Raw genomic sequence first — 24502 nt, forward strand, 5'->3', positions numbered from 1 at the left:
GCAAATCTGAGTCAAGCAAACAACTAATTTTAATTATTTAATATTCTATATCCAAGACTAATTTCTTAGATATAATATCCTTGCCTAAAAAAATATCTTATGTCTTGGTGGCTATATCTTATAACCACCAAGACATCTTAGTAAAAAAATCATTTTTATTTATATTGAAAAAACTGTTTAAACAAATATATTGGGGCATTTTATGGGTCCGGGAAACATTGTGACTCAATTGGAACATTTACCTATCGTCTCAATCACCTTTAATAAACTATCTGTATTCAATTAGAAACTACTGGTTGATTAGATCGACTATTCCCACACCTTTATTTTTTATTTATCACTTTAGGGTTTGAGCATACTTTAAACCAAAACTTTATTATTAAGCAATGTTATTGCAGTTATTATTGATTTTGATATTAATCAATAAAAGAAAATAATAAATATGAGTGTGATAAATTAAGAAATTAAATATATACATCTCTTTAGCAACAAAACATAAAGGTAAAATTTCTTACGTACAAAAATCAAGACAATATAAAAGCATTTTTTCTAATCAAAGGAAATCGGGTGCAATATGAACTTTCACTTTTGTGTTTAAATAATGAAAGTTTTATATGTATACTATATCTTATAGCCACCAAGACATCTTATTTTTTGATACCTTACACAGTATCTGTCATGTACACAGTTGCTTTATATAAGTTGCCAATGATGATGATATTGAACTCGTGATCACTAATATTCTTATACTCTCTAAATTATTATACACTCTCAATATCAAAAAAATTAATTTTATTTATCTATATTTCATTCTTATAATATAAAAAGGTACCATAATAATCGGAGCAAAATTAAGACACAAATAATTTAGTTAAATTTACAATCAATTTATTAGAATTTTTTTTTTATTTTTCATTCAACAATAATTTTTTAACCATAATATCCTCCATAACCACCACGACCGAAACCACCAAAACCACCATGTCTATGTCCGAAACCACCAAAGCCTCCATATCCTCCATATCCTCCATAGCCACCATATCCACCGCGTCCAAAACCGAACTGACGTACTACACGTGGTCCAGCGTTTTCATATTCGACGGCTGATGGATCAACGTTAAAGAGTGTGATTTCTTCGTTATCAACGTGTTGTGCCAACGCTATGGCCACTAATCCAAGCAAAGTAATTGCAATAAGAGTGAAACGCATTTTTGAATTGATTTGTTTGAAATTTGTGTTGAGACTATCTTTGAAGTTACTGAGCAAACGCTTTTATAGCAATTCCAAATTATTAAGAAATTTGAATTTTTTGCAGAATGATGGCGTATATTCTAAAAATTTGTTTATTGTTGTGGTTTTGCGCTTCTAAAAACAAAAAATAATAATAATAATAATAAAAAGTGAAACAACAAAATTACAATAACAATACACAAAACAAACATCTCAATCGAATTAACAAAAGTAATCATTTTTGATTGTATATAACCTGATTTGCATTCGAATTTGATCTAAGTTTTAATTTTTTTTCGAATAAATAAAAATGTACCATAAAAAAATTAATTGATTGGAATTGTAAATAAAATATAAATATTAAAAAACACCAACATTTATGACATTTTCCACACTTAAGATTATTCATTTATCATATATCTATCATATATTAAAAGACTTCAAACATTACTGATATAAAGGATTCGATAATTATTAAATTATAACGTTTGAAATACTTTCGGTAAAGATTATACATTGTGACCGAAAAGTTTCCGGTCATAAATAAATAAAACGCAAAATTCTTAATCTTCATCAATATTTATTTTATCTCCTTCAAAATATGCTCATTAGAAGCGATACACAAATGCCAAACGTTTCTTCAATCATCAAAACATTTTTTATAGGCGCTTTCCGGTATGGCTTTGAGTTCCCTCTGCGAATTCTGTTTTACGTCTTCTATGGATTCAAAACGCGTTCCTCTGAGTGGTAATTTGAGGTTGGGAAACAGGAAAAAGTCACACGGTGCAAGATCAGGTGAATACGGTGGCTGTTCGATGGTATTTATTGAATGTTTGGCCTTAAAATCGTTGATAATGTTGAACAAATTGAGGTGAATCGGAACAAGCCGGGCGTTGACACGTCGCATACACAAATTGTCCACCAAAATCAAACGAGCCATCTCACGACCGATGCCTAGCTCTCGTGCTATCTCTCTAACACTCACATGAGGATTTTTGAACACGATTTCCTTTGCCTTTTCAATGTTTTCGTCGGTGGTAGAGGTCGAAGGTCGTCCAGAACGCGGCATGTCTTCGACGGTCGTACGACAGTCCTGAAAGGCTTTGTACCACTCATAAACTTGAGTTTTCGATAAAACTGATTCCCCATAAGCCTTTTGTAGCATTCGCAACGATTCTGCACACGAAATTTCGTTCGAAAAACAAAATTTGATGCAAACTCTTTGTTCAATATTTTTTTCCATTGTTTTTTTCGCAACGCACTACTGAGGTGAACTGGTTTCAACAGCTGCCGTAAACGAACTGTCTGACAGATCGCGCTCATTTTTGGCATAGTAATTAAGGACAGTGCTGCCAAACTACATAAACTTAAAATATCGAAAAATATACAGCGCGCGAATTTTAAATGAGAACCTCCGAAAACCTTTCGGTCACAATGTAGTACAGAGAACTCTTGAATCTATTTCTAATTTTTCTTATATTACATATCCGAAAAAAAGAATGGTATATTCATCTCTAGTCCATCTATCCAAAAAACCATAAAGTTATTACAAAATTAACACTTAAAATAATTAACTACTTAAGTATAAATCAATCTTTAAGTTATCTTATAGATAAATACCACAAGTAAGAAAATTGAAGTGCAATCCATATGTACAGCTTTTTTATATGAGACACGATTCAAAACAGTGTTTAATATTCCAGATACAATATGCAGTATTCGACTATAAAGTGTAATTAAAGTAATCTTCAAACTCAATAAAAAAGTAGTCACGTTTCGTCAATAAAAGTATTTATTCTCTTTACGATTAATAAAGCGAAGGTATCTAATGTCAATTATTGTTTACACATAAAATAAATATGAATGATTTTAAAAATTGGAACTGTCTTCAAGAGAAAAATCTGAAGTGAAAGTTAATACTTGCTCAATAATATAAACATCGATTTTTATTTAAACTTTATAATGATTAATTTATTTTCCGAATAACCATATATACAATTTGTAAGAACTCATTTAAATTTTAACTAAATGTTAACTGAGATTTTTAGTAAAGACTAATATATGTTAGAAAATGAATTCTATTCACTTAGGTGATTTTACAGTTAAAAGACTTCTGGTAAAGGTACTCTTATACTGAACTGTAAAACCACTGTGTCGGCTCTATGAGGCATAAGCAATGCCTTTAGTACCTACACTGTTCACATCGGATCACAATATAAACAAAAAAAAATAGCTCAATAGTTATAGAAGTCTGACTGCACTATTTGAAGAAAAACTTTAGCCATTTGGCATGTTTGCCCATTAGACAATGTACGACTATAACAATAGCCGGGTCCTCATCCCAGAGTCACACGTCATTTTAGGAGACCAAGTGCTATACACTTAGTATGGTGACTCATGAAGCAAAATACTAACGTAGGCTACAAAAATAACTTCAGATTGAGAACTGATCGACATCAACCAATTCCTCAGTTTTATTCTTATTGAGGTGGTGAAGTCATATAGTACGTAGGGTGACATGTATATTATTCTAGTCAACTTTAGTTGGACATTTTATTTTGTTCATATAGCTAAAGAGAAGTCCACATATATTGATATTTATGTACTGCGAAGTCGTGTGTGGTTTCTATGCAGTTCGTCTTCGCTATAGTTCCCAGGAATGTGTGTCTGATTCGATACCTACTTCGAGTTCACCAATAAAGGCATCAACATATAATGATATTTATGTAATGCGAAGTCGTGTGTGGTTTCTAGGCAGTTCGTGTTCGCTATAGTTCCCAGGAATGTGTGTCTGATTCGATACCTACTTCGAGTTCACCAATAAAGGCATCAACATCTCATTTAAAGTTATACGATATGCTGCGACAAGTTTAAATATTCTACAAACATCAGTTGAGGATAAAATAGCTGGTAAGTTGTTTTGTTTTGTACCGTATGTATTCGTATATAAGCAATATAGAATACATATTTAAATTTTAAACTAAAATATTGTACTCTTTTAATTACACTTAAATCACTTATTAGAATAAATGATCATATTATATTATATTATATTTTTCCTACATATACCTATGTATATAAGGCACTATGATTCTTTAGGAGTGATTGAAATAAATAAGGAAGTTCTATCACATCGTATCATATAGTATGCAAGTATTGAAGGGTACTGTAACTGCTCATAGGTAAAACGAAATCTTTTTTATTTAATTATTTTATTTTTCAGTACGTTTTTTTTTTCACTTGCTATTATTTCTACGGAATTTAGATTTTTACTGAAATGTCGTATTTATTATTACTTTCAGAAGTAATAGAAATATTTCTGTGAATAGAATATGCACAAATTATCAATTACTTATACATTTTTTTTGTCGCTTTTTATTAATTTGCATAAATTTGATATAATTTTGTTCATTACCTGCTTAGCAGCTTTTGATTAATTTATTGTTATTGCTTTTTATTAATAAATATATTCGGTTTTAAAACTATAACAAAATGTAACAAAACATTAGGGAAAACCACTTATAAATAAAACCAGTAGATACTTTGATAAGTATTGACATTCAGCATCAACAATCACTCAGAAGCACTTCAGTAGTATTCATTGATTAATTGTTATTCAATTATTAATTTTTATTCAAATTTAAAAAATAAATCATACTATTAAATAAAGAAATTATTTTAATTACTGTACTATTAGCCTAGTAATTGTAGTTCGGCAAGATGCGAGAAACTGTAAGATAAAATATTGTAAATTTCTTTAAACAAAATATCTGCAGAATCATATTTTTGAATAATTTAATCATTAAGTTTATATTTAATAAATTTAATATCTTGAAAAATGAACTGAATATAAATTCATTTTTCCAATTCCTATTATTAAAAAATAAAATAAATGTAGTTTAATAAAACTTGATATTAACTTACATTCCTGTATGCACATATACGTAATTATATGCACATATACGTAATATTACTAACATAAAAAAAATAATAATAAAAGTATAAGAGCTTTTGTATTACTCGTGATAAGGAAAAAATGGAAAAAATAGTTTCTAAACTAAAATATATATATAAGTTAAGAATCCGTGATTCTAAAGTATGACATTAACTTACATTCATATATGCGCATATAAGCACTCATGTTTAATTACATTAATAAAAACACAGCTAACAAAATTTACTCCAGTTGTGAAGTGAGAAACAAATTATTAGGAATATTGTGTATACAGAATAAATTGATACAAAGTCCTATAAGAAAAATAACTAAATTAATTTTCTATTAATTTATATTATTAATAATAAGTACTTATTTGCAAAATAATATTTCTTACGAACATAACATAGGTGAAAAGCTATGTTGACAAAGGAAACTGTCACTACTACTACTACTTGATGTTTTAAAAGGAAAAAATATATAAAGAATACATATTCCAAAATAAGTTAGTAGCATCCTTTTAATATCACAAAATAAAAAAAACCCTTTTATCATTATTATCGGGACAACTACAGCTAAAATATAATCTGCATATATGCATTCTTTAATTAAATAATTTGTTGAAATGTCAATTATTATAACAATTATTATTATTTTGTAAAATATTATTTATTATTTTACACTTTATTGTATTGGTTTCTTCGGTACCCAATTGCTTTTTTTCTCAACATAGCGCTTAATTATTATTTTTGCCAGCTGATATAACTGGGCTTGTTTATAAAAAAATTAAATTGAGCCACACCGTAGGTTTTAGTTTTTGTCATTTCATATATGAAAAGAAAAAAGCAGATTATAAGTTTTATAATTAAAAATTATATAATTCATAAATTTGTAATTAAAAAATTATATAATTTATGACTAGAAATCTAGTTTAAATAGACAAAGAAGTAATAGTAAGGAATTTTGATTTATTAAAATATTATTTTAAATCAATTAAATTTTTTTAGCAGAGCATACAGTTGATTTAGATATTATTAAATATCCATTATTGTTTTTCATAGCAAATCTTATTGATCCAATTATTCGTACATAATTTTTGCACTGTAGGGGCTAGATATCGAAGCACATTGAGCCAACCTTATTCCTATTTCTTAACCAACAAATGCACTTGGTGTACTTTAATTAAAACAAACTCTCAAATCACAGCTATATACATATTACCATATGTATATGCACTTAACTATTAATTGTTGTTTTTTATTCAATTTCGAACATTAGGTCTGTTAGGTCAGCTCATAAATTTCATCTGATTTAATATTAATTTTCAGATTAGAAAATTTACTTACTATTGCTACCGTCTTAAATATTTTTTTAAATTATGTAAATATCATAATTTGATAAATATTCAAAAATTAAAATTTTATTATCTTTTTATTATCTTATTATTGTTATTATCTTTATTTTATTATCTTATCTTTTTTGTGGTTTTATGAAATTAATAATTAATTAAATAATTTTATTATATTATTAGTATTAGTGTTATTTTTTATCTGATTTCCATGTAGGTAATTAGAAGTTCGAAAAAGATTTAATCTATTAAGTGATAAAGTAATTATTTCTGTCACATTATATCGAATCTATAGTATGTTGATTACTAATGTTCAAATCACAAGCTTCTTGAAAAAATCTTTTAAATAATATATGGTTTGGTTCATTATATCCCTTACCATTTTAGTTCATAAGTATTAATGAAAACTTGTTCAAGCCATTCTTACATTTTCCAAAAGTTTAGATTTAGAGAAAGAAAATTTCTTTGACAATGTACATATAAGAAAAGTGCAAATAATTAAATAATAAGGAATTAAGGTGCATATTCATAGGATTGAATAATCTTATTCCGTTACATATATATACCTATACACTTCCATAGCAGATAACATCGTTGATTTACATTTAAAACATTTATGTTTAATTTTCAATTAACTTTTATGCATTTATTAAACACAGATTATACATTTAATTTATTCACTTTATAAGCCATAGAGTTAATAATATATATATCCATAATATTCCAAACGATTTTTAATAATAAAACATTGAACTTTTAATAATTAAAAACTCGCACATAAGAGTATACAATATTACTATCATTTGTGACAAATAATAATTTGCTTAACACGTGCACTAGTAATTTAACCCCAATAACCGCGTCTGTAGCCGCCTCCCCAGCCACCACCCCATCCGCGTCTATAACCACCACCCCATCCACCTCCATAACCGCCATATCCTCCGCCCCAGCCTCCGCCCCATCTACGCCGACCGCCATAGCCCCATTGACGTGCATTTCTGTCACCTTCATTTCCATGCTCATCGCCAAGATCTGCTAAGTCATCCAAACTGTTGGCCGCGTTCACGTTACTATCGGCATTAACACCTTCAGCTGGACTTGCCCCGACTGATTTCACGACATGTAGGCAGCAAAAGGTTGCAATAACCGCCAATACTAAAAACAAGCGCATTTCGTAATAGTAACTTCTCGTTCCGAGTCCGCTAAATTGCAAATTTGCACTGGAATAATGCGTAGGATCGCAGTGCTTTTATATGGAAGCTCATAAGTAATACTTTGAATTGTTTTTGTTATTTTATATTACAAACATTTGAATCTGTGAAATTTTTAATTGTAAACTGTTTTTGTAATTGTTCATCAAAACAATCGATGGGTAAGAACCTTTCAAATAATTAATTAACGTAATGCTGACGTTGTTAATATTAGTTATTAACTGATATATGTCTCCAAAACCCATGATATTATGCAATATAAAGTAATGTGTTTTCATAAACAATTAATAATTATTAAAGCTAATGTTTTTTTGTTTATCTTATTTTGTTAACAAAATGCATATTGCAAATACAGAGTACGTCATCAAAAATTTGTTGTACATTTTTAAGGCAATTAAAATAACTAATGTCTAAATTCAAAGTAAAAATTAGCAATTTTAATTAGGAGAACTGCAATATTTAAATACAATTACAACATATTCTTTTATGGAATAATATTAAGCAAAGCATGAATACTAAAAATCTTTACTAATATCTTTTATAATAATGTGTTAAACAATGGCGTAGTAAAATTTGGTTTTTTCACAGACATTTCGCATAATTTCAAATTTATGTTCAGAGTAAAAAAATGATATAATATATATATATATTAATACATGTGTATTCTAAAGTGAACAGAACTTTAAAAAAATAAATATTTGCAGTCAAGCCATCTGTTGACAATTATTTTGCTATCTCAACATTGGCCCCGGCGACGGCAACACAACTATGTCGACGCTTGTTCCAATATCCCATCCAATCTCCCATACATATTTCGTAGTCCGATCAAGATTTTGTCTTGAAGTCTTTCAGAAATTTATTTTTTATGGACGTAATTGTTTCAAAGCGTCTTTTCTTAAAGTGACAGCTTAATCTTTTAGACCAAAAAAATAATCATTTATTAACATACTCGTTATGGTTGAAAGTTGTCTGATAACAAGGTACACTGTAGGCAGGTGGTACATTGTGCCGGTATGTTTTATAGATATCTTTTTAAACCAAAATTTTTTATACAGAATGTAGTACACTTTTTATATTTTGAAGTCCAATATGCGTATTAAAGCAAATATTCTGTACATTAATTACAATATTAAATAAGTTAAGTAAATATACTATTGATTTTATTATAGTTAGTTATTTTATTATCATTTTTAGTACTTTAATGTTTTATATTGTTCGTTATTTTTAATAGTTAAATAAACTTTTTCGGTAAGGGATACATTAACCAATTATAACAAAACTGCATGAATAAGTTAAGTAAATTTTGCGATTCATTACGATTATTATAATATTATTTTTTTGTAACTTATTCCTACAAATTTTTACATAATAAATGGTAATAACTTCTTTACTTTCCACCGAAAAGACTAAATAAATTCCCTCCGCCACTGGCACCACCCATGTTTCTCTGACTTCCCCTTCCTCCACCACCTCCTAAGCTGCTAGTTAGACTACTTAAATTCGGTAATCCAGACGTTAGGCCACCACTATTTCCTAAAAACGGTAAGCTGGAAGATAAGCGACTACTTCCTCGTCTAGCACTGTTACCGCCATTACCCCTACCACCGCCAAGAAATGGAATTCCAGAAGTTAAACCATTGCTCCCTCCACCTCCGCCTAAAAAGGGTAAACCAGAAGTCAAACCCCCTCTACCACTCTGTCGACCGCTACCACCACCTCCGCCTAATGTTTGACGAAAGAAATTAGTTGGTTGTTGGAACAAGCTGCTTAGACCTCCGCTTTGACCTCCACCACCTCCACTTAGGAAATTAAATTGCCGTTTTGAACGAAGCAAACTATCTTGTTCATAATCATTTATATCGGGTTTCGCAGTAATAGTAGCCGTAAATAATCCAAGTACTAGAAAACTTGCTATTCTATATATCATTACCATTTTCTTCTTTGGATTTTGTGTCTTGTACGGTCCTCGTTAAAACTGTTCAAGATTGAACTGAATATCAGACTTTTATATGATTTTTGATACTTATTAGTTTTTTTTTTATATAAACCTTAACTGAATAGAATTCAATAGAGTTTTTTCACTGTTCAATTATTTTTGTTATTTATCAATTTAAGCACTTTTGATGATTTTCATTATTTTCGCATTTAAGATAACTTTTTTTATCTCAAGTACAATTTTGTTTGATTCTTTTCCTGGAAATCGTTTATACTCGTTTTTATTGTTACCGCTTTTATAAAGTATAGCATTTAAATGATTTTAATAACATAATTTTTGTTTTTCACTTGAACTCCAATATTCTTAACTATAATTACTTTCAGGTAATTTTTAATATTTAATCCAATAGTAAAATGTTTGATGCTCACATTTATGTTTATTAGGTAAATTTCAAACTTCAAAGACTGTTTTTGTGCAAAACTAAAATTCGCCCAAAATTCGGCTAGATAAGTGTAAAGTTATTGTATCAAATACTATGTGTATACATTTTAATATATATTTATAATTTAATATATTTTTATTTATAATTTAAAATAAAAACATAATAAATATATTGATACCAATAGATAGATATTCATTAATTACGCCAAAAAAAATTTTTTTTGATATATTTAATTTACAATAATATAAATATTAATATATTTTATATAATATAAATTATATTAATTTATTATATTATTATTATTACTTTTTTTTTCTTAGTTCAATATAGAATGTAATACAAACTCTACAAAACTTCAGACTTATAATAATTAGCGTTTATGATATTTCGAATTCTTTAACAGGTACTGATAATCACAAATTTTTGCATAACCCAGACATATATGTGCTAAATCCACTTTCCAGATATAGAGAACTCTAAGTTTAATAATTATTCTTTCTCTGTTCTATATATGTGAGTAATCTAGAGGTATTAGCTAGGTTTGTCATTCTAGGTTCGATATATTGTTTTTTATAGATGGACTTGCAGCAGCAATGGAAAGGCTGTTGTAATTTCCGGACGATTATGAAATCTAATCTGATTAAGTGGCGCCGCCCTACTAAATTGTAGCACATAAATTTTTATAAGCACAGTAAAGTGCTTTGTTATATGAATTTTGTATCTAATACCTATATATTCTCTATAGATTATAGCCGGAATAACACAGGCACTATTAAATATATGTTGGACTATCAGCATTTTTCCTGTAAATGTCTCTGTCTCTGTACAGACCGTATATATAAGATCGTTCGCTTTATTATTTATTATTATATTTTATTATGCCATTATTATGGGAACAATTGCTATATTATTCCGTTTCCATACTTTTACGATTTCTTTGTACAAATATTAAGTAAATGAAATCAAAATAATCAGTTATCTTTTTATTAATACTTTCATCCTTTATAAACCCAATTACAAATAATTATCAAAAACTTGATTGGTTCTAATCGCTCCATTTTTTTGCCATCAATTGTCAACCAACAAGGAAAGTTATTATATTATAAAATGTTCAAAGATCGTATCTAATAATTTTGTTTGCACATTTTCATTTATTTTTCATAATTAGGAAAAACTATTTTCTAAAATTGTTACCAATCACCATTAGAATCTATTTTAACCTAAGCTTATACGGTACAAAGAAGTATCAAATTTTTTGTTCTTTAGCATTTAGTCTAAAAATGCACCTCTTCATGAACCTCTTACGTATGTATTATTAAAATTCATCAGTTGCAATCGCAAAAAAAAATTGATAATAATAAGAAAACGAAAAATAAAAATAATAAAAGTTTTATTTATTAATAATATATACAATTATTTATACTATATTAGATCACATAACATGAAAGAGTCGATGAAAAAAAATATTTTTCTCATAAGTAATATGTGGCATTATGAATTTTAATAAAATATTATAAAATATTCTTCACTATATATTATCTGTTAAATTTTAGTATTAAAATTAATATATATTTTTTTTATTAATTTTTTATCTTTTTATCGTTCTGATTCACTGAGAAATTGTGTAATAACAAAGACATCTCCACTCGGCAAACATCAAAGTCAACTCACATTTTTTAATATTTTATTAAAAAATTGATACGATAGTTCATTTTAAAATTAATTTTCAATAATTCATTTATTAAATAATTTCACATTTCACGAAAAAGCGATGCGATTCATTGCACATCTATGCAAATATTGCAAATTAATAAATACTATTAAACACAAAAACAACAACAAATTTAACTAAGCCATACTTTAGCTAATATAACAATTTTAACTTATATAATAAACAAAAAGATTAATACTGCTTAGCCCAATAAACTTAAAAGACCAGCTAATGGATTTGCACCACCCGGTGTTGCTCCTGCTGCACCTGGTACACCTGCGGCACCTGCAGCTCCTCCATTAGCAAGTAAGGGCCTTAAACTACTTCCTAGCGCTTGTCCTAGTAAACCAGCTAGTTGTGCAGCTTGTGCTGTGTTAGCAGGACCACTTGCAGTGGCTCCATCAATAGCAGTGCTCACACTAGCACCATTACCTGCAGTATTTGTAGCTAAGCCTGCAAAATTACTCACTCCGCCCAATCCGCCCAATCCTCCGTAAGCTGGTTGTTGATAGCCTCCATAGCCAAACTGATTTCCACCAAAACCTCCATAGTTTGGATATGCGGCACCATATCCTGGATATGCCACTGGTTGTGGACGATAATAACCACCGCCATAGCCACCAAAACCTGGATAACCAAACTGTTGCTGATAGCCTCCGCCATAATAAGGATATCCACCGTAACCGCCATAAATCGGATCTGACTGTGTATTTCCATTAACTCCTGGACGTTTGCGTTTTGGTGGTCTTATAGGCTGAATTGGTACATCATAACTAACAGGTGGTCTAATACCAGGTAATCCACCGCCTAAACCACCGCCTAAGCCACCACCAAGCGCACCACCTAATCCAAGACCAATTAATGGTCTTAATAGACCAAGTGTTCTGGCTTCCTCATCTTTGTTACTGGATCGGTTCGAATTTGCATTCTTGTTGTTTTTTGTTGTTTTTCTGGAGGTTTGGCATGCAACTGATGCTATTAATGCACTTATTATAATGATTTTAATAAATAAATTCATTTCTTTATGTTTTTGATACAAAATAGCAACTTCCAGTCTATCCTCTTACGAAACTTAACACGATATAACTAAATTTGTCGCAGACAAATGTTCTTATTTTTATAAAATTTTAAGTGGAAAATTTTTGATCTTCCAGTGAGCCATAACACTAAGACTCACGACTTGAAGACCTTCAGATCTGCGAAACATTTTGGTAAATAACTTTATGTTTTGTGTTCAGTGAATCCAAAGAAACTCTTCGTCATCAACTGGTTTCGGCATTTGCTGGTTTTCTGTCAATGATTTGAACGCATTCATGTGGCGCCAAATCGTCTCGGCACTGACATTGACTTTGTCGATTTTGGTTTGGTTATCATAAATAAAAATACTGAAATTTTTATTTGTCTTTACTTCCGTAGATGCACGGGTTATTCAAATTTGCGTGATTTCAACAGTTGCCAAAAAAAGATGGGTGTTTTCACTAATGAACTCAATTAAATTTTATGTTTTTTCTTAATAAATATTTTGAACTTATTTTAATTTTCAATAAAAATAATATTATATTTACTATTTGCAAAATTGGTGTACAATTTTATTATTGTTCACTTACACTTTTGTGAGGAATAGATATTATTACTAAGTACAAAACTCGTTCACGAACTTCTCATTTCATCGAAAACTTGTCTTCTTAAAATATTCATATATCTTATTTTGTGAGATCAAAAAAAAAAAAGTATCTTATTTGTACACTGAAATCAAATTAAACAATGACAGTGGCGTTTACCTTACAATACAATTTATTTGTTTTTGTTTATTTTAATTTTATTCATAGATAAGTTTATCCAAAATTTTGGTGAGCACATCATTCAGTTGCTCGCCAACATGTTATGAATGATAGTCTGTCACCCAAAATCTTGCATTCGTCATTCAAGAGCATATTTTTGCATGCTTGCACTAACACATTTACAGCGTGCGTAAACAACCTTATTCTTCAAAAATTTTGCTTAAATGACAGCTCTCGAATCTGAACATGTTCAAGTTCAGTCGCTAGAATAAATTTGAGCAAAAGAAAGCGCAACTGGGATGACAATCAAAACCGCAAGTCTGCATCGCGCTTAACTCAAGGCAGCATTATCACGAAGAATGTAGGTAGAAGTCCTCAACTCTATCCAGGCAGAAACTGATTTATGTCATTATTATGTCTGGATGTATTATGTCTTCATTTCTAAATACTTATTTAAATAATATTTTCTTGAACATATAATTCAGTAAGATATAATACTATCAAATTGTTCATTTAGTATTTTAATCATTATATTATATTACTCTAATTAGCTATAATTTTCATCATAATTTATTTTATTAAAAAACATCGAACACGCCACTGACTATTTAACAAATATAAATAAATTACACCCCACATAAAATTGCTGACAGATGATCATCATAAATGAAGTGATGATGTTCTGATTACGAATTTTGATTTCGCACTAAAACTAAAGGTTAAGAACTCGTGGCATTGGGGTTTTCGCACAATATCCAACATATAAGGAACATAAATTTGTGGAAGTTGTTACTTTGAATATAATTAATAAATTACATATTAAAATGGTTGCATGTATAATCGTACAAAAAAAATTACTAATTAAATATTGTTATAGAGAGATGTGATTGTGTGTTTTTATTTTAGTCAATTGATAATTTGTAGTAATAAATATATAACTAAAAAAAAAAAACTTTATATATTTAGAAGATCAACTTAACCAAAAAAAAATTAAATTTTATTTATCAAATGATATATTTATTTTTATAAAGGGACTCCCTTTATATATTTTTTATTTAAAAGAATTTTTCAAGATTGTTATGCTGATACACAATAGATATATTTTTATTGCCATTTTTTATTGTTTATTTTTATTACAGGTATTATAATTTTTCAAGTTTTTAACACTTAACAAAACATTCCCAAAATAAGCTGTAAATTGGATTTAATCTAAAACTCACAATTATAATATATTTCCACTGACTTTGTTAGAGCAGTGCTTGAATTACTGGATTGAATTTTGTTACTTAAGATTCTTTGAATTACTTGAATCTCAGGGAAGTTAACTGGTCTAACGAATTCAGAGAAAACTTACTATTACATTAGTTTTCTTTTGTTCTGATTATATTCATTTTTAAAAATTTTTCTCAATTAATTCTTGCCTCTAGTAAAAAATAAAAATATAGTAAATATAGTAAATACTTATAGGTATAACAAAAAATTATCAAAATCAAATTTTTTTAATTAATTTCTTAATGTTTAGAAATAAGTGTTAAATGAAAGCACAACTATCTAATGATATCATTCATCACTTTACATAGATTGAAGTTTAAGCACCGATATTCTCACATTAAATTATTAATGTAAAAAAAGGATATGTTTATATTGACTTAAATATATACTTATATATATATACTAAATTAAATTTGTATTGTATCTAATTTTAAATTTCGTTTGTTTCGTTTAAATTTTGTTTGTTTTAAAGCAATATACAATAAATTTTTCTTTTCTTTGTTTTTAATAAATGTTAATATATGCAAATCTTAATCGTAGTTTGTGGTTTTATTTAGATACAAATGTTTTTTAAATAAGATTTTTTTTTGCTTGTTTTGCAAAGTCACATGACGTTTTTAAACAGTTTTTTTTAACACTTATTAGGCTCACATATATATTATTATATAAAGTGTGTATAGCTGCATCAAATTTGGTAATATCCCTTAAGACGTTTTAGTCACCTTATCTCCACTTACACTAAATTAATATAAAAATATTTTAGGTTGGTGTAATTTTATTCAAAAAATCAAAGCAGCATATTAATATAAATACCATATTATTTAAATATCTAATAGTTATAGTATAATTTAATTTATAGTGTAGTATTGTGTATATTACAACTTTCGTAAAATGATGGATAACTCCGTGCATTTATTTATATGCAACTTTCGTTTCGTAAAGAAAGCTGCTTCTCTGACTTTTATTTAAAATGTTGAAATATTAATTAGGCATCATTATTTATTTGAGTATAAATTAGTTTTTATATTGCGATAATGTGATAGTTAATGCAAATAAAAATGAATAATAAAAAACAAATAAAAATAAGTTATTGGCTGGGGTAGTGATCATACGAATATACAATGTGTACAATGTGTATATGTGAATAAAGTCTACTTGCAATTGAGATTTTGATCAATTTTTTATTTCAATGTATTTTTTAAACATTCATATTAGGTATGAAATACAACAAACCTTTTCCTTAGAATGTCGAGACGATAGCTGTAGACTTTGTTACGAAGAAAAGGAAACAGCAGAACACATTCGACTTCGTTACTTATCAACTGTCGAATCACTTATAACGAAATGAGACAACATCTCTCTAAAAGATATAATGGCGTTTATAAATGATACCCGTCTATGGAGCAAAAGTGAGTATGTCAAAACAATTCTCAAAGGATGCAGTGACGTGGTGATAAGTTCCCAGCCCATTTTTTTGAAATCTAAATCTAGAATGTCAATTAATTGCGTAGCTGGCAAAAGCTCGGCTATAATTTGACGAGCATTCTTTCAAAGTACTTAAAATGAGTAAGAAAAGAAAAGTTACCAAAGTACCAGCGTTACGATGGCGTAATCAACGTGAGGGTTGAAATTATGTTGTGAAAAAAGGACAATGCCAAAATATTTCAGCTTAGGATCACGCTGAATGGGAGAATGGTTGAGCCTTAGCTTAATGTTTGAAGTAACAAAGCCTATGGAGTGATCTCGCAGTTGGCGTAGAAAGGCTATAGCAGAGATTTTGTTGGGGTTGAACTTAATTTTGCACCTGATGTAGAAGTCAGAAAGAGATCCAAGGTGGGCATGAAACTCATTAGAAATGTAGCTGGGATTAGACGACCGCATGAAGACAGGGCAGTCGTCGGCGGAGCAGATTTGCTTGACAAGTGTCTGCGGAGAGTGACGTTTGCTACAAAGAGTAGGGGGCCGAGAGCCGGGCCCTGGGTAATCGCGGGATAGAGAGAAACCGTTTTGGACTTGGAAGGTCATATGAGAAACGAATTTATGGACCACAGTGCAGAGTGTCACTTTTATATACTAAAAAACAAATAGGAACTATTGCTTTCTTCATATGCCAATGACAATTTCTTAAAAAATTGTAAAGGTAAACTTTAAAAAATAAATCAAAATATAATCCGATCTAGTACTTGTATATTTATTGTCAGTTATCTTAATGAATGAAAATCTTATACAAATTTACATTTTTTTTCCATTTGTAATTGCTTGTCAAATACAATCAATTTATAGCTTACGTATGCAAATTAATAAATTCAAATAAATGTCAATATTAAAATCTTAAAATATTTTAAAAAAATGCAATTCAGCAGACATGGTGATTCCCCATTTTAAAAATACATTTAAAAAAAGTTAAATCTATGTCGTTCTAGACAAGACAAAAAAACCAAAACCTTACTTGCACGTAACATTTACTACTATTTGTTTTTCAAGCTTTGTATCTTTTTCGAATATCTTGTAGTCAAGTTAACATATAGTGTGAAACTGTATGTGTGACGCAGTAGATTAACGAATCTTCGCCAAAAAAATATCTACCGAATTGTAAAAAGTGGGAATTTTTAAATGAAAGAAGACGAAATCAATATACAACAAAAAAACATTAATTATAATTTGAAACTAATGAAATATTTTCTGGGTGAATGGACTATTAAATCGTTTTTTGTTTATGAAAACAGGTGATTTTGTCTAATTATTTAAGGCAAATTGTGGTAAATTTGATGTAAACAGCTTATTTTCGTTGTTTATTTCTTTTTTGTTGTAATTTAATTGAAGTCATAAGATCGCTAAAGATTTTGACGTTACAATTTTGACTGGTAATAATTATTAATGATTTGAAGAAGCGTTCTTCGAACCAGTCAGACTATGTCAAAAGTATTGTACAAAAAATGTAAAACAAAAAATAATAAATAATACAAAAAAATCTGTACAATTTTTGTGGATTCTAAAACGAATTAATCATGCAATTAAATATTAAAAAAAAATATAGGATTCTTCACGAAAAGAAGAAGTTACTTTTTATGATATGTTTTTTATAAGAATTAATAATGTAGTTTTTTCTATTATTTTTTTAAATTTTTAAAGTATAAATTCTGTACAATAACTTAAAGACAAATTAGAATTGTTTAATCAATACCAGAAGTTAGAAGTCAAAAATTAATTTTTATGAACAGTATGAAATTCTTACTTTGTGTTGTACTGTTAGCCACTTTGGCTATAGTACATAGTTATCCACATCTAGCGGTTCAGGAGCAGCTGGAAACTTTGGATACTGTAGACCAACCACTTAACGTTGATGTTGAAGATCAGCAAGTACGTGTAGCTCGTGGATTCGGCGGTTTTGGTGGCTTCCCTGGTGGTGGTTACGGAGGTTATCCAGGCGGTGGTTTTGGAGGTGGTGGTTTTGGAGGCTATCCAGGTGGTGGTTATGGAGGTTTTCCAGGTGGCGGCTTTGGCCGCTATCCCGGTGGTGGTTTTGGTCGAAGAGGTGGTTATGGTGGTGCTTCAGCCAGTGCATCAGCATCAGCTTCTGCAAGTTCATATGGCAAATAAATAATGAAAACATTAAAGAATACAAATGACTAATAAAAATAAAATTCATTGAAAAACAAATACTTGTATATATTTATTTTTGACAGTGCTTGGCATACTTTCGATTTCAAGTTATCTGCGAAAAGTTCCCCTTTTTTTCAAATTTTAGCACATTAAGGAATTATTTATTATTATATGCATTTTTCAATATTTTAATTTACATATGGGTAAATATGGTTAATATTTTATAACCAGTAAATTTTACATATCAGAAGCAACTTCCAAGGTTATCTCCTACATACAGTTAATAACCCAGTTTTTGATTCATAAATCTGTAAAGGATTTAAAATATATTTTTGAGATTACGGGTTTTGTTGATCTGAAGTGTATTGTCTGTATTTTTATAATCACTAAAAATCAGGATCTATTTCTGAATAAAAAATTTTATTAATTATTTTGAGCAAAAGTTGACGACACTATATTGCCGCTAATGGTTTTTTCCTATTCATTTTTTACATTATATTATTTTAATAGAAAATTTTTTGTAAAAAATATTTCTTATTTCAAAATATTTTATTGGAAATTTTATTTTCCTGTTCTACTTTTTACCACGGTTACTTTTTTAATACAGTAATTGTTATTGCCTACATTTTTTTTTTTTTTTTTGATCTAACATATAAGGGAAATAAATATTAATACACTATACATATCACTATTCTGTAAGAGCTGAAAAAATCACTCCTGCTGCTGTGTTATTGTCTTGATTCTTCTTGTACTGTACATATGTATGCTTACATTAATAAATATGAATGTCAGTAAATACTAAATCAACTAAGAGTACAGGTAATGTTATCTTCTTTTGCATATTAAGAAGTCTCATGTAAACTATTGCAAATTTTAAATGTAACGAGATTAAATTTTTTAAAATAATCCTTGTAGTAATCCTTGAGTGTAAGTTGTCAACGTTTAATTTATAAAGTTTAATTAAAGCGAATTAAAATTAAAAAATACAAATTGTATATTTCATACTATAAGTTTATAAAAACTTTTTAATTGATTATAGTTTGTACTGCATCCTTATAGAATCTATATCCATAAATTCAAACTAAATCGCCTATTGATTCTACTCAATATTATTAAGAATGATTTTTAATGTATGTAAATTTTTATATTTTTTCATTTAAAGCAGTCATCAATCATCTCTCATCAGTCATCTATGGAGTACTTCGTGACTAATAAATAATAAATTAGTTTCATTTTATTGAATTATTATAATAAAATATTATAATTAGATTGTAAAGGTAAGCGTATATATATATATAAGCGTATATGTATATTCCCCTAATATATAGCGTATATTTAAAAGTTTGCAAAAATTGTTAAAAAATTAGATCAAATTATTATGTTGCTGTATAAAATTTAGACAATTTATTATCATTTCCAACTAATTAATTAATTTTAAACTTTAATTAAAGTATAAAATATTTTTTACTGGTTAACATTGCAGTTGACTAAGATCCTTTTGGAAATAAGTTCAAGGCATGTTTTAACTACTTTGCGATTGGATTATACTATACTCCAATATGATAAAGTCCTTCTTATTAATTCTACACCTACTTCTTTTACTAGCTTATAGATCTTTAACAATATTTTTAGGCTCCGCTGCAAAAATTATAGCGTATGAATCTTAAAAAGCATTATATATAAAAAAATATCTTCAAGACATTTAAAAATTAATTCTACTATTATTTCAAGTATTTGCTTTACTTCGCAAATGAAAATAAACTATGCATAATTAGCGTAACATTATAATATTAATAATAAATTATATGAAAATTTTTATTACTAAGAATTGAAACTAGAATTTAATTTTGAAGTCTTTTTTTATTGACTCAAATGACTTTTTGAAAAGTATCTGAAGAATACGAAGTATAGTTCAGAAACAAGATTTAGTTTGTTTGTTTTTCGCAGGGAACATCGTAAATTTAACGTAAAAGCTAAATCTCTGACAACGCAGATTAGGCAAATTTTTATATTGAATTTTCTATTAAAAATAATTTATGTGAAGCTTGAGATTAAATTAAGTTCTGACTGAGGTGTTAAAATATATGTAAAAATAAACAAATTTGTTTATGTTTTGGTTTTCGACTTCTGTCTATTTCTTTGGTGTGATTTTTGAAATTTCCACTTTGATATTTTCTTCGGTCTTTTATTTGTTTAGTCCACTTGTAAAACGGGATGAACCACTTTTTAAATTAAAATATTTTATTCAATTTTTTATTTAAAACGAGAGATTTATAAAGTTTGTTAAAAAAAAAAACAAACAAAATTAAACACAAAAGACTTAATATAAGTGGATTTATTGAAGCGTGTATGTGGGACTTTGGGATTTTTTATTCATAAGCTTTACACTCGATATTGATTTCGGTCTGATTTTGGAACCTATAAAATATTTAAATCTTTGCAATCATTCGCAGAATTGAAAAGTTATTCAATACAAAACATTCGATCGTACATTTGTTTTATAGAAGCAAATTTAATAAATTTTGAAATGAAATCCACATTACTATACGGTTTAGTGCTTCTGTGCGTTTTGGCTTTAAGTAATGCCGTTCCACTACCAGGATATGGTGGCTATGGTGGCTTTGGTGGCCTAGGCGGTTATGGTGGTGGCTTCCCAGGTGGTTATGGTGGATTTGGAGGTGGCTACCCAGGTGGCTTTGGAGGTGGCTTCCCAGGAGGATATGGCGGTTACCCTGGCGGCGGTTATGGAGGCAGTAGCGCCGCTGCTAGTGCATCAGCAAGTGCCGGTGGTGGTGGTTTCTATGGTTAAACGAATCACCAAATTAATATGTGTAAAATATTAGTATTAATTTAAATAATAAAAATGAATCTAATTCTAAATTATTAAAAATATATATGTGTTTTTTAATCTTAAAGCAGTGCATTTGAACATTCAAATAGTGAAGCAGAAGGAAAATTAATAATACAACTAATAATGTGTTATATATACTTAATAATACCAATAATTATAATTGGCAAAATTATATTAGTTTAAAAAAAAGTTATTTCAATTTAAATTATTTTTTGCCAGAAAAAAAATAATAATATAATTGTTATTAATATTACTTTTTTGCCAATTCATATAATTATTACTATTAATAATAATAGTATATTGCCATTCCAAGATAAGATATAAATATGAAATTATTTTGAAATTATTCAATTTTTCTATAACTTGTGTTTAATAATTTTTGAAAAAGCATTGATGTGTGATTAAAGGTGTTCATAGTTTGTTAAAAAATATTATAATTTTACTCTATTATTTACTTAGACATCATTACGATGAATCCTAAATGTCAGCCCTAATGGACGCTTATCACAGTTGGTTTATAATGCAGTAACATCTTCATTTATATTTTAAGTTACGGCTGTGATCTGCATTAATTCTAAAGCAGTTCGATTCGGTATTTCAAGAATTCTCTGAACCATTGAAGCGAACTATAGAAAACCTTTGTAAATGCAAAACCAAATTAGTTCAATGTATTATCCAATTAAAAAATCCCAAGCGTCAGTTCTAAACTATTTCGACTACGAACCAGTTCACCGTACTGTATAAAATGTAATTCTGCAGCTGATCAAACAAAGATATAATAACACTTGGATGGTTAGAAACTAACACACGGAAGACATTTTTAAAGAGAATGTGATTTTTTTCTTCTCCCCAAATGCAGCACCTGCATAGGAATTATAGGAGTTAGACCTGCATGGCCTCAAACTTACAGAGAACAAAATAAGCGAAAGGAAAGATACAATGTGACATACCAGTAAGCTCGCTGGTGTCCGACGAAAACTGCATCAAAGTCTTTATGAAGAATGCCAATTTGATATTTTAACAGGGAAAAATATGGTTTCAACAATGTATATAAGCTAAACATCGCTAGCAGTGACGAAAAGAGGATATGTAAGGAAGAAGCCATCAAGAAACCCCTGGAACATCTCCTTTGTTTCTTATCAAGTCTCTCCAGTTAAGGAAATTATTTGGAGCTAATCGTTAATCTGACCTTTAATATGAACTTCATTCTAGTCCCGATTTAAGGAAGAAGCCATCAAGAAACCCCTGGAACATCTCCTTTGTTTCTTATTTTCTCTTATTTCTTATTGTGAATTTGTTAATGTTACATTCAACTTAAACAATATGTACTGCATTTAACTATCTTTAAGGACTCTAATCTGGTATGGATATGCTACATAGGGTTTATGAGTAGTCTCAACCAATTAGCACAACTTACCTGTCTATGGGAATTAATAATCAGTCTGTAGGCATATTTATTTATAAAAAAATCTTATTTTTTTCTTTATCTAAACTTTTTTAATCTGTTTAAGCGGTAGTTTAGAAAGAAAAGTTTTACAAGTAAAGAACTAAGACCAATGACCTTTTCTTTTTTACAATATTATAACTAATTAATATATGTAAGTAATTGTAAATGAAACTCTACATAGAAGTTTACAATGACTTAGTAAACAATTTCTACGTTCAATAAATCATTATAAAGATTATATTGAGTTTGTTAGTATTATTGTATTATATAGTACATAAGAGTATATATAACTCAAACTATTCTATGACTCTTTTTATGCACTTCTTCACCAAAGAAAACAGTACATTAAACCAAAAAAAATTAATTTAAAAAATTTACTAAGACACTTCATAATAAGATTTAAAAAGCACATGAATGAAACTATTATCATAAATAATAACCATCCTCTACTCCACTTAAGCTACTCTAAGTAATTCTAAGTCTACCAACACTCATATATGGCTGTAAAAAATACAAACAAAATTCTTAATTAATTAAAATTTTAAAAAAATAAGCAGTGTTAAACAGCATACAATTTTTTTCGATTCAGAAAATCTTAAGTTACATTATTTTAATTAAATTCTGGACAACCCAGTCTATTATTCTTAGTTTACATAGTTTAGTCTATGAGCCACCACTGTTAACATTTTAAGTTAATTGAATTTTTTGAAGTTTAAATTGCGCTTTAACCAACAAATCAGATTTTTTTGTTTGTTTCTTAATCTGTAAACTCGATATTCTTGACAACAAATAGTATTTTAATTTAATCTGTTATTATATTGTAAACATGCAGATAAAAGATTATTTTAATGATGTAGCCTATACAATCTATACAATATGATTAAATAAATGAATGATATATGTAAATCATACATGTGGTTTTGTAGTACATATACGTAAATATATATAATAAAAATAATTAAATTTTTGGTTTTAATTGTTTTTTAAAACGATTTAATGAGATTTATATATTAAATATTTATCTTAACAAATTATTTCTTTATGACTGTTTTTATATATTTTTATTTTTAAATTTACTGCTAATTGGTAAGCAAATTCATATTTCATATGTACTTAAAATATATAATTGCAAGAACTGTTCTCTTAAATAATATTGAGCTAAGTCAACTCAAAATTTGAAACTATTCCTCGGATTAATTAAGAAAAACTTGTTATGCTTCGCATTTTAAATTACTTATTTAGATTAGTCAGATAATTTAGTAACTTTACTTTAAAAATGTTTATTAAAATATTTAAACATTCTCAAATTATAATTACACAGTTATTGTATGGGTTTTGCCAAATTTTTCTTTCTTATAATTTCAATTTTGGTTCACTACATCTTAAAATTAAAACATATATGTATATTACCAGTATAATTAAGCAACTTATAGATTAGTTTAATGAATATAAAATACTAAAAAAAATAATTTTATTAACTTATCTGTATACAATATAGCTTATAGGTATGTAACATATATTAATTAAATCTTGTATACATATTTAATTAATTATATATTTACTTGTGAATGCATTCGAAATATTATTAAACAAAAAAAATTCGAAGTACGTTTGGACCCTATATATGGCAATGAAGTAACTATAGAAAAGCAAAAATATTTTTCTAGATTAAAATAAACTAATTTACTTCTAAAATTTTCGGAGGAATAATATATTAAAGAGTCAAAGGTTAAATT

The 24502-nt window shown here is 28.1% G+C and overlaps 5 protein-coding genes across 5 annotated transcripts; 1 reads left to right on the top strand and 4 right to left on the bottom strand.

The window, feature by feature from the left end:
- Nucleotides 1–866: 866 nt before the first annotated feature.
- On the bottom strand, nt 867–1254 carry LOC119685775 (RNA-binding protein squid-like). The gene has a single exon (XM_038100153.1). The coding sequence runs from the start codon at nt 1207–1209 to the stop codon at nt 931–933; it is 279 nt and encodes a 92-aa protein (XP_037956081.1). The 5' UTR covers nt 1210–1254; the 3' UTR covers nt 867–930.
- A 6102-nt stretch (nt 1255–7356) lies between these two features.
- LOC119674100 (glycine-rich RNA-binding, abscisic acid-inducible protein-like) lies at nt 7357–7683 on the bottom strand. Its single transcript, XM_038085224.1, has one exon. It carries the CDS (start codon nt 7681–7683, stop codon nt 7357–7359), a length of 327 nt encoding a protein of 108 aa, XP_037941152.1.
- Nucleotides 7684–9110: 1427 nt separating this feature from the next.
- On the bottom strand, nt 9111–9656 carry LOC119674101 (uncharacterized PE-PGRS family protein PE_PGRS46-like). Its single transcript, XM_038085225.1, has one exon. It carries the CDS (start codon nt 9654–9656, stop codon nt 9111–9113), a length of 546 nt encoding a protein of 181 aa, XP_037941153.1.
- A 2358-nt stretch (nt 9657–12014) lies between these two features.
- On the bottom strand, nt 12015–12830 carry LOC119674102 (glycine-rich cell wall structural protein). The gene has a single exon (XM_038085226.1). It carries the CDS (start codon nt 12828–12830, stop codon nt 12015–12017), a length of 816 nt encoding a protein of 271 aa, XP_037941154.1.
- A 5257-nt stretch (nt 12831–18087) lies between these two features.
- Nucleotides 18088–18465, top strand: LOC119674103 (glycine-rich protein 23-like). Its single transcript, XM_038085228.1, has one exon. It carries the CDS (start codon nt 18088–18090, stop codon nt 18463–18465), a length of 378 nt encoding a protein of 125 aa, XP_037941156.1.
- The last annotated feature ends 6037 nt before the right edge of the window (nt 18466–24502 follow it).

Source organism: Teleopsis dalmanni, chromosome 2 (assembly GCF_002237135.1).
Source record: "Teleopsis dalmanni isolate 2A chromosome 2, ASM223713v2, whole genome shotgun sequence".
In the NCBI taxonomy this organism is placed as follows: domain Eukaryota; kingdom Metazoa; phylum Arthropoda; class Insecta; order Diptera; family Diopsidae; genus Teleopsis; species Teleopsis dalmanni.

Excerpts from the sequence above, each read along its gene's own strand:
- LOC119685775 (XM_038100153.1), bottom strand. The coding sequence starts at position 1,209 with ATGCGTTTCACTCTTATTGCAATTACTTTGCTTGGATTAGTGGCCATA.
- LOC119674100 (XM_038085224.1), bottom strand. The coding sequence starts at position 7,683 with ATGCGCTTGTTTTTAGTATTGGCGGTTATTGCAACCTTTTGCTGCCTA.
- LOC119674101 (XM_038085225.1), bottom strand. The coding sequence starts at position 9,656 with ATGGTAATGATATATAGAATAGCAAGTTTTCTAGTACTTGGATTATTT.
- LOC119674102 (XM_038085226.1), bottom strand. The coding sequence starts at position 12,830 with ATGAATTTATTTATTAAAATCATTATAATAAGTGCATTAATAGCATCA.
- LOC119674103 (XM_038085228.1), top strand. The coding sequence starts at position 18,088 with ATGAAATTCTTACTTTGTGTTGTACTGTTAGCCACTTTGGCTATAGTA.